The sequence below is a fragment of the Trematomus bernacchii genome, unplaced genomic scaffold (assembly GCF_902827165.1).
Source record: "Trematomus bernacchii unplaced genomic scaffold, fTreBer1.1, whole genome shotgun sequence".
NCBI lineage: Eukaryota > Metazoa > Chordata > Actinopteri > Perciformes > Nototheniidae > Trematomus > Trematomus bernacchii.
The window spans coordinates 7,508,913-7,519,965 of record NW_022987705.1 but is presented as its reverse complement, the minus strand read 5'-3'; the positions used below and the strand labels follow the sequence as shown (position 1 = coordinate 7,519,965).

At 39.5% G+C, this 11,053-nt stretch overlaps 1 protein-coding gene across 1 annotated transcript; it reads left to right on the top strand.

Annotated features, from left to right (window-relative positions):
- The first annotated feature begins 314 nt into the window (after positions 1-314).
- Positions 315-1,386, top strand: waif2 (Wnt-activated inhibitory factor 2). Its single transcript, XM_034139791.1, is given in 2 exon segments — positions 315-371; positions 373-1,386. Coding segments are annotated over 2 exon segments (1,071 nt in total).
- Positions 1,387-11,053: the final 9,667 nt, after the last annotated feature.

Below are 11,053 nucleotides of genomic sequence, written 5' to 3'. Positions count from 1 at the left end.
CTCTCTCTCGCTATTTCTCTCTCTCTCTTTCTGTGACAGGCGTCAAAAATACCACCAAGGGAGCGCGAATCAGCAGCTTTCCACGTAGCCACATTTGCCTGTCCACCGTACCGAGAATCCTAAAGAAAAGTCATCTTTTCTCCGGAAAGAGACCCACATCACCAAGGTGACTGTGGAAAGAGCGTGTTTTTTTCTACTCTGCTGGTCCAAAGTGACCGAAGCCGGACTGATTCGACTTTACATGCCTGAGAAAAGATACTTGTCGTTCACCTTCTCTGCGAGACACACAGACTCAGACCTGCTTTGAGACTAAAATGAGGAAGAAGATGTGGATATTTCACAGAGCCGACAATTCAAAGTGTTTTTTTTCTCATTTGGAATCAGTGTTTGTATTACGCAGCGGTGGCGTGTTTGTTGTTTTCCACTGTCAGGACGGATGACGCTTGCCCAGAGGACTGCATCTGTGCCAGAGACTCCGGGACAGTGACCTGCCGTGACGGGAAGGACACCGAGGTACCGGGAGATATACCGGAGTGGACGTCCACCTTGATACTCAAGGGGAGAAACATTTCAACTTTGCAGCGTGGTGCGTTCATGAGCAATGGGACGGAGACGGAGTTGACGACACTCTCGCTCTCCTATAACGGGATACGTGTTATTGAACATTACGCATTCCTGGGACTTCCTCGATTGCATTTGCTGGATCTTAGCCACAACTCGCTGGAGTTTATCTCAGCCCGGGCTTTTCACGGGTTACTGGAGCTGCGCTCTCTTTACCTAAATCACTCGCTTTTACCTCCAGCCACGGAGCAGCTCTCAAATGCACTCAGCACACAAAGTTTGCCCAACCTCCACCGACTGGAGTTGGCGGGAAACATGCTAAAGTATATCCCCCAGATTCGGTTAGATATGCATAATCTCCACGCTTTAGTGCTGATAAACAACTCAATAGAGAGCATAGGCGGGGACAATGTAACCGCGTTGTACCAGCAAAGGCGAATTCGCTTCTACTTGTCTTTAAACCCATTTCGGTGCAACTGTGAGCTTGAGGCGTTTTACTACTGGTTGAAGAACTCATCCCAGTGCCCGGATGCAGGGCAGCTCGTGTGCAGCGAGCCAGAGTCCAGGAGGGGAGTCCCTGTGGAGAAGCTCAGGGAGGAGGACGTGGATTGTAGGAACGAGAACCTGGAGGCGGTTTCTTACGTGTTTCTCGGTTTGGTGTTGGCTCTGATCGGGGTGGTGTTTCTCATGGTGCTCTATCTAAACCGGGGAGGCATCAAAAGGTGGCTCAACAACATCAGAGATGTGTGCAGGGACCAGATGGAGGTCTACCACTACCGGTACGAGCAGGACTCAGACCCGAGACTGGCCAATGTGGCTGTTTAACCATCAGAAACATATCAAAAAGACTGGGGAGATTCCCTGGCAGTGCCCTGTCACAGTCAAAATCAATAGTTTTTACAATCACTTTCATAATTCTCAGCAGCTGGCCAATGAACTGCATGCATATTCCTCTCACAGTGGGATATGCACAGAGCCAAACACAGATAAATGACTGTAAAGAGACTATTAAGTGTTCATCTTACACAACTGAATACTTAAAACTTCCAAGCACTGTTGTACATATTGTATCTTGAGAGGATTGTGTTAACTTGCACAATCTAAAGCAGCTTATCCAATTTAGTATTATGTATCTTATTAACCAAGTGACAAATATACAGTAGAGTACATATATATAATTTCAGTTGTATTAATGCTGGAACGAATCAATGTAATTACTGAAAACTAGCCCTTGCAAATTGTTGCAAAGTAATGGCCTACATTCAGGACACCCCAGAGAGAACAAGGTTGTTTCTAATCTACGTATAGTGCATATTGCAAAGTGCTGAGAGAGACATGGGGCAGGTAAAATGAGGCAAGGAAGCTGGTAAATGCCATGTTCCCGCAAGCAGGCGATGCTAGAGTTAACTGTCATATTTCATCATGGAGAACACAGGATAATGTTACCAACCTTGTCTTTCCAAACCACCTCTGACCTCTGAAAATAACGTTTATCATTTGACACCAGGTCAGTTTATCAGGGCAAAAGAGAAAGAGACAGAGTCTAACCATGCATGTGATTGTTGTAGGCATAGAAAACCAAACAAAACATTAATAAAAGGTCAAATAAAAATGGTGAGTTAGCAGTGTTCTTTACGTCACAACATTTTATCATCACTGTCAGGAAATGTTGACTTCATGCAGCACTGTGCCAGACAATAAACGAAGGAAGTGTTTCCCTATTTGTATTTAATCAAAAACATATTGTAAAAAAATCAATTAGCTCCATGTAGGCGTGAATGAGTGCACCTGCTCCACGTGAACATTTGAGTAAGTGTCACTGAACTACAGTAAGATGTCACATTGTCAGCCCCTCGAGGCTCTCCAAAAAAGGTCTGGACTTTCACATCTGTTTTATTTTTAAAGCATCAAAGAGTGCAGGGCTGGCAGAGGTCTGCGCGGGGAGATATAGCCTGACAGAAAGGCATGGCAGTGTTAATCAAATCAGCCCAACTGTGACGAATAAACCTTGGGAAATCACGATCGACCCGTGAAGTCAGTGTCTCTCTGCAGCCCGGAGCTTATCAACCCTCCTAACTCAAGGTCTGCACTCTGTACTACAATCACAGGGATTTTTGAACCACGGGTCATACAGGAAAATCTGCACAACAGCAGGAGATAGGAATGTGTGTGTGAGGATATCAATTCAAGTCATGTGAAAACCATGTCAGGCAAAGAACAGATGAAGGTAAAAAGCAACACAGATGTTTTTGTGAAACCATCAGGGATTTTGATCATTTCATAATTTGTTTCATAAACAGGTTATAGTTTGCATTTTTTCCTATTTAACCTCATATCAGTGGCAGAGGGCAGAGAACGCTTGAAAAAAAAGATGTGTGTATCAAAATAAGCGACCGGCAAAACTATCAGGAATCAATGTGATTTCACCTGCTTTCCCTTAAAAATGTAAATAAGTGATAATTGCTGCACATTTAAAACATTTGTTTTGTCATTATTTATTAGATACTTCTGAAACACGGGCTACTAGACAGATAGATCATTTTCTCTTCCAATGTACTCTTGATGAGAGAATTTTACAAGGTCAGCAGTGTAGGAGCTGCCTTTACATAATGATGTCACTGAGATGTGAGACATTGTGACTTACATGTCAGGTGCCATGGCAGTGTCCTGGGCATGTCATGTTGTACATAGAGACTGAAGAGACAAGCTTCATTGTTAGGAAATCATTGTTCAAAGATTAAAGCATGTTGACTTGACTCTTGTTGACATCATACACCTACATTTTCAACAAGGCTCTTTACAGTAGCAACAATACATCCATCATAAAGGAACCAAACAGCCAAACATCAAATAAATTACACTCATGGCAATGATATGTTGTTTGTGTTCATGTGTGTGTGTGTGATGTGTACTGTACTGTATGCATGGCATACCCAGTCTACACCTACACAGATTTATAGGACACAGCGCTCAGAGCTAAATGTCAACATCAGCATGCTCACAGTGAAAATGCCGTCATGCTGATATTTAGCAGGTATAATGTCTATGATGATCACCATCTTACTTGTCATCATCTCTTGAGCAATTTTGTGCCATATGTTTAATAAAATAACTAATATCTAATGATATCTTCATCCTGCCTTTGCTGACATATTCTCTCTTTGGCTGATATGTTGTATTTTTCTCCTCAGTCATCAGCTTTTTTTCCATTTTTAATGGATTTTTGGACACAAATAAAGAGTTAGCGGGAATACAGTAAACTGAATTTGCATGTTCAAAGTATTCAGGCATTCTCCATATATTTGACCTCTTATTGCTGTATTTATTTTCTCCTCTGCTATTTTGCCACATTCTCCTTACAAATACCATGCTTCCCAAAGACTTCCTTTCTGCCTTACACGGCCCACCCCCGCTCTCTGTCTATTTCCCACTCTCGCTCCCCTTCATCCAGGTAAATGACTTTGTAAAGGATGCGTGGACAGGGTTTAAGCTGAGCACAGTAAAAAGGAAGAAAGAAAAAAGACAGATAAAGGACAGGGAAGTAGAGAAAAGATTCATTAGAGTTCTTTAGTCCAGGCACTGAATGTCCTTGACTTATGTAAAGCTATGACTCACCCTCTCCTTTCTTATATGAATGTCTGGGAGGCAAAAGCTCAACTGCAAACTATGGGACACGTCTAAAATGAATGTGAAAATCAACTATAAACCGCTGCTGCTATCAGAGGACGCAATCATATCTGAGTTTCTGAACTTCCAGCAACTTTTTAAATGACCTCTGTCTCTCCTCTGTAGGAACACTCACTCTGATGTCTCATAGTCCATCAACCACTGATTGAATAGTATGCATCAAGCTGAAAGTAAAGGTTGTGACTTATGGAGAGAAGTCTGCCAGTTTACAGTCTGCTGAGGTTATTGATTGCTGGATGTGCCTCTGCTGCCTTGTGAAGATACATGAAGGGGTTTGTTATCGCAGGAGAGGAGAACGAGACGTGTTTCTGAGGACAGATCTGTCCCGTTAGCTTCTACTGAGGTTAAATTGTCTATGACGTTAAAGAGAAGAGGGTTCATGTTTCAAATAATTATTTTATTGGTAAAACTTTATGAGATGAGAACAGTCCAATGAAAGGGAACTGTGTGCTAATGTTTGTATTGGGCAAAGTGACCTCAGAGCAAATGTGATTTTATATTTCTCTTTTTATCCAATCTCTGTCCCACGCAAAACCAGTAGCCAGAAATTCCCCCTGCATCTGAAAGGTTAACTTTTGACTCCACTTCAAAAGACAAATCTTTCACACGTTCCCATCGACTACAAATGCATTGCATTTTTGATTCAGTACTAATGTTTACATACAGAACAGGACAGCAGCTGTTAATAATAAAAAAAGGCGATCAATGGAAGAAACTTTGTGGTGCAAAATCTAAATTATTTAACAGTATTTTTTACTTCTCCTCTGCCCTGGGTGTGCAAACTGATATTAGGATTTGTTATATATATATATATATATCGAAAAATATTGGCCAGTATTTTTTCTAAAATCAGCACATCATTCAAACAAGTCTGATTCTGATCCAGATAGATTTGTATTAAAGGGAACATTTGCCACCTTTTACGTTGGTGTCTAAACATTGTTGATTGTTGATGGTTAATTGAAAGTTGGCACTGAATAATAAAAAGTAAATGCTCAATGTGAGGTATCAAATAAATACAGATATTGTATAGCTACCGGTATTGAGACATTTCAAAACATTAGCCAGCCCTATGTTCATTTGCATATCCATACATGTTTCACATAGCACAGATGATGTAATAAAAGATTACAATGCATTCTGGGTAAATATGCTCCTCTACAGTCTGCCATTGCTCACTTCCTCCCTCAGCCCTTGAAGGCTTGAACTCACAAAAAATCCCTTGAAATCAGACATTAGATTTGAGAGGATTGGATTTAAGATGGTGACGGGGACTCCCCCAAGAGCAAGCCAACAACGTGTTTTTAAACACAAACATCAATGAATAAGTGTCACTAAAATGTTTACTTTGAATAAATGTTTAATTAAAGTCTGTGAAAGGCTCATTATTAGTTTGCACCCCCACAAATTCCCTTTCATTTTTAATTGTCAGAATGCAGGCCTGGGATTCCCTACATGCTCTTATGAGATTAATTAAGCTTTAACTTGAACAGTTAACATTTTGTTTGTTTGTTTGTTACAGGGAAGGTCATTACCCCGCATTCAGTGGTAATGCCATCATAATTGGGGCTCATTAGAGCGACTCCCAGGAGTCACAGAGGCAGGAATCATTTGTCTGGGGTCACCGTGACCTCGCTGATAATAAATGCAGCCTCTGGGAAAAGTATACTTTTGGCATGTCATCATAATATTGTGTTGGCTTATGCTTCTAAAATACACACACAGTAAGATAAGAAAAGTAAGAAGTCCAGCATTGTATGATTAAAGTTAGGATAAGAAAGATACTTATTAAATAATGCATCAATCCCATTTTTCGCCTGCACTCCTCCAGTCAATACTTTATTTTCTGTCTACTCTGCAGTGCAATAACTAACCATGGGAACCAATGCGGTGAACTCTGTCTGGCCTTTAAGCTCAAAGGTCATGTGGGCTTTGATCAGGACCACATCAGGGTCTAAAGAGGTTGACTGCAGTGCAGGCTGGTTTATTACTTTATTCATCCTGTACTGTGGATAAACACAGTTAGCTGGTCGATCAGCCTCTGACCAGCAGAACTGGATCTGTTCTAACAAGCTGTACAGGTGCCTCAGATCTATACACTAATTAAACCTTTGACTTTCCTGTCAATGTCTAAGCAGTCAATATATGGAATGATTCCACGAGAGAGATACAGAGAGAGAGCTCTGACCTTAATCCCTCACTGAAGGACAAATATGAATTCCCTTAGATTTCACACGCTAATTTCAATCAAGTTACGTTGCAGCGAGGGCACAGGTGCGTTTGGATTAGATAATTCGATTAACATGCATCACAAATACCCTTCACATCCCAGGTTATGGGAATGATTGGAACTGTGACGCTTATGCAAAATATATAATCCAGGCACCATGGCCGTTATCATACAGAGAACTAAGAAATCACACAAAGGTCAATCATTGGTGCTTTGCGCCAAAAGATCAGAGACAAACTGGCTGACGCCCTTATGGCTCTGCCTTTTAATACAACATCTTCAAACTAAGTTTTTGTCCACTAAATATTGAATCCAAGCAGCTGCCTCGCTGCTGAGAGGAAGTAATTAAGATTTTAATGGATGGCCTGTCCTCTCAAGGACAAGTAGGAAATATAACCAGCAATCACTCCATCAATGTTTAAATGAATAATTAAATGTAAAAGTTGTACATTTATTATGCCATGCCCGGCAGCACATTTTAATAACAGATAAACCCACACGTTCTTTGCCTCAGTTAAAACCTGCATGATATCTTGAATTCTGTGGTGAAGATACGAGAAAAAATGATATGCAGATGTTTAATCTCTAGCCAAAAATATAAACGTTTGTCTGTTTTGGCTGCTATTTATCTGAAGTTAACAGTAAGTACTCACTGCATTCAAATGCTTGTTTTCTATTAGATTTACACACTAGGTCCATATAAGACAAACTGCTCTACATTTCCTACTTAGATTGTAAGTCATTTTCTCTATTATACTTGATAAAGTAGAACAAAATCAGTGATGTGGTTCTAGGAGAACAAAGCATTTAAGTTCCTTATGACAATAATTCAGCCTAAATACTAACTGTTTAGTGTTCATTTAATCTCCTCCTCATCAATAACGCCACTGCTGTAGCTCTGCTAATTAGCTGCCAGCACACTGAGAGTGTGTGATGGGCTGCTTCTCATTGAAATGGCTGTGAAAATAAATTGCTGTCTCAGCATTTTGAATATTTCATGCTGTCCTTCGCTGGAGAGAAGTGTCTGATCCTCTGAGCGGTCATAACATTGGTCCGTTACCTCGGAGAGAACAGCATCTGCTCTGACAACCTGTCTGTCACTTTTGGAGCATTCAAAGAGCTCTTTCTTCTCAGTGAACAACTCCAATCCAACTAACTACATCCTGAATTTAAACATGCATCAACACCACATTACAGTTACTTTAAGTGTACCCTTAACTTTATACATTTGTATTTTATCAGTATTCACAAATAAAGTCCCATTAAGTAGCAAGTGTAATGTGTTTAACAAACTCTCATAACATCTCTGATAGCATCCTAACATTAAACTGATATACCATTAAGGTCAGTGAGCTTTTGGTTACTTTGTCCAAAGTGCATTTCAGTGAACACTAACTTTTTCTTTGACTATGAAAATCCACAAACTACTACCCTCATGTGGCCATATGGATATAATGCAGCTGGACCAATTCACTGGAATGTGATTTTGGCAAGACACTTCAGGCAAAAAACATATTTTGACATGCACTAGTCAATTATTAGAGTACGGCTTACTTTGCTTAACATGTCTGCTATTGCTGTTAGAAAAGTTGGAATTACAGGGTTGAGGTATCAATGTAATAAAACTACACTACTGTAGGAATACAGTCTAAATATATATTGAATTTACAATATATATTTAGGCCAAGAATAGCAGTGTTTTATCGGGCAAATATAAGCTGTCCCCACACTATACAACACATGGAGGTTGAATTGCAAGATGCAGGAGTTGCTTTCAAGGAGAATATGAGTAGATTGGCAGGTGAAGAGTGAGGTGGAGCTGACGCTGCTGAGAGCATCTGTCCCCAGACTGTGACTGTCCCCAGTGAAAGTTAATATAAACATTTAATTTATGACATTTAATTAAATTTAATTTCACACGTCAATTTCATGCAGGCAATTAAATCAAAATAGAAGTGCTCGTGTTATATCCTTTACCTTGGAGTGAAAAGAATCATAAATCAACGACAGGGTTCAAGAAATGTTGATCCGGAAGTTTATGTTCAGCCGTAAATCACTGTTACTGCAAGTTGTTCAAATACGTAAAGGTACAACACACACAAAGGGAGTGAGTTGTGGTAAAAAACACATTTTGACAATGAACACATGTTATTTTTGAAACCCCTCCTATCAGCTCATGTCTAACTGTTTCACAAAAGTCTCTATCCGTGTTCCTGAAACTTTTAATCAGCTGTTGGATCTCTTCTCTTTGAGGAAATACATTCAAAGAGGGTTTCTCGGCCTTCCCTTTTTCAGGATTCTGTATTCAAGGCTTCCATTAAATCCAAATAACCTACATAAATCAAAGGCCAGGAGAAACGCATAACTTCCTGCTGTATATCGCCATGACAGCGTATGTCACGGGTTAATTGCATTCATTTAGCCAAGGTCTGAGTTAGAACTTGAACTTGGACATGGAATACAGTTCCATAGCAGGGAACCCAAAATATAATGACATCATCATTTATTGCCTTTTTCTTAGATGTGGTTATTTTTAGTCTTGTCTGGCAGTGTGGCACTTTCATGAGATTCCCCTTGGACTTTATTACATCTTCATTTTATTATCAAAGAGGACATGATGACCCAAGACAGAAGGATCAAGCCTCTGAAGAGTCTTTCTAACGAGTCCCAGTTGTGAGGCAGCACTGGGGAACCATGCTTAATGACATTGTCTGTAAACAAACACTCTACTGTTGAACCACTGTTGTCTAATTAATCTTTCCCCTCAGTAATTACAACGGAAGGAAAGTGGTAATGCAAAAACTTTAAAGTTACATTTTGAGGAAAACCTGATACTTCAATATAGACAAACGATAAAATAGCGACCCTTCTTTAAACCCTCATAACATAAATGTTTAAAGTAACAGCCGACTGTAAACAATTAAAGAAAATAATGTGTACATACACTCATTGTATGTACACAGGAAGTAGTAGAACAATTGCATTCAAGCAATCCTTTTTTAATAGTTCTGAAATGATTCATCATTTTACCAATTTAGATAAATGACACACATTTTGGTGACAATTTACTTAAAAATACAATTTTAGCACTGATTAAACACTAAACAGCCCCTCCTTAAATGTATGAGTTCTGATTGTGTTTTTCTGACTTTGCCTCTGATAGTTAATCTTTGCACAGTTTTTATTGCGCTGCACAATAACACTGAGGTCAGCTCTTATCTGCTCTGTCCTCATGGATCATGCTTGGTTCTTGGCTGGGCCTTATCACTAACTTGTCCTATTTTCAAAGTCATCATAATGCCTTGACACTGAATCAGCCAACTTTTATAAGTCTGTCTAAAAGTTAATTGCTAGACCTTTGTGATGAACTTGAGAAAATACTTCTCAAGGATTTGTTACACTGTTGGACTTCCCAACTTTTCTTTAAAAGTGTAAAGATAATTTATTGATAAGGTTTCAGTTGTACACACTGGCGGCCTCTCCCTGACCCTATTGAGCAAATCACCAGCCAGTTGTCTCTTATCCACAATAGATACAGTTTCTTAAGCATTGTTATTAAATTGTAGTGTTTCTAGTAGTATTTATTTAGTGACAGTGGGTCACTAGCTGTGTTTTAAGGACCATGGCTTCATAGAGAGATTTCTGAAAAGTCTATGTATACTTTGCTTTATAAATTAAACATTGGATGGGGCATTCATTAATTGGTGGTGGTTACTTACAACATCCTTAATAGCGATCTTTAATTTCTTCTGTTTTTTTGTGAGGCATTTTTAATTTTTTGCTGCTGCACAATTTCATTTTCGATGTCTTGTTGCTTCAGGCCAATCTCCAATATATTAAGCTTCGATGATTTTGCAGTAAATCGTTATTGTGTCCAATGCTAACACGGCTAGTAACTTCACACAATCTAAAGTTTATCCGCATCTTTTTCACAATTTGAATACTATTTTAGAGTAAGACAACTACAAAAAGGGCTTCATTGGTGTAAGGGGGCTGAGCTGCAGCAGGCCTATCTCATACAGCCCTTTAGAGAAGAGGTACGTGAGCATTAGATTGTTAAGGGCTTTGTACTTGAGATGTTTAAGAACACTAATGACTCATTAATATCAGTGTATACCCATTCCCATAACATTCAAGTTTTAATTGCAAGAGAGCAAAACCTTCTAATGGATGCAGAGGAGATTAATTAGGCTTAAGCCTCAACAGTAAAAGGTTTGTTTGTTGCACGCAGGGTCATTAGCTAGCCTCCTTTGGTAATGACATCACAAATAGGGCTCATTAGCATAGTTCCTAGGAGTCAGTGTGGCAGGAGAAAATCCTTTTGTCTGGGGTCACTGTGTCCTGTTTGGTGATAAAAGCCCCCTCAGGAAATGCTATTTATTGTCAATGTTACACTTTGTTTCCAAGTCAATGCATTCACGCCAAGTTTATACAAAGTGTGACAGTTTTTGGAAAAGAAAACTGAATTTGTTTATAGTTTTCCCATTACTAAACACTCAATTTAGTAAGACAGTCGGTCAATTAGTATTGTATTTATCCTCTTCCAAATCAAATGAAGTTCTACTTTGTAGCCTA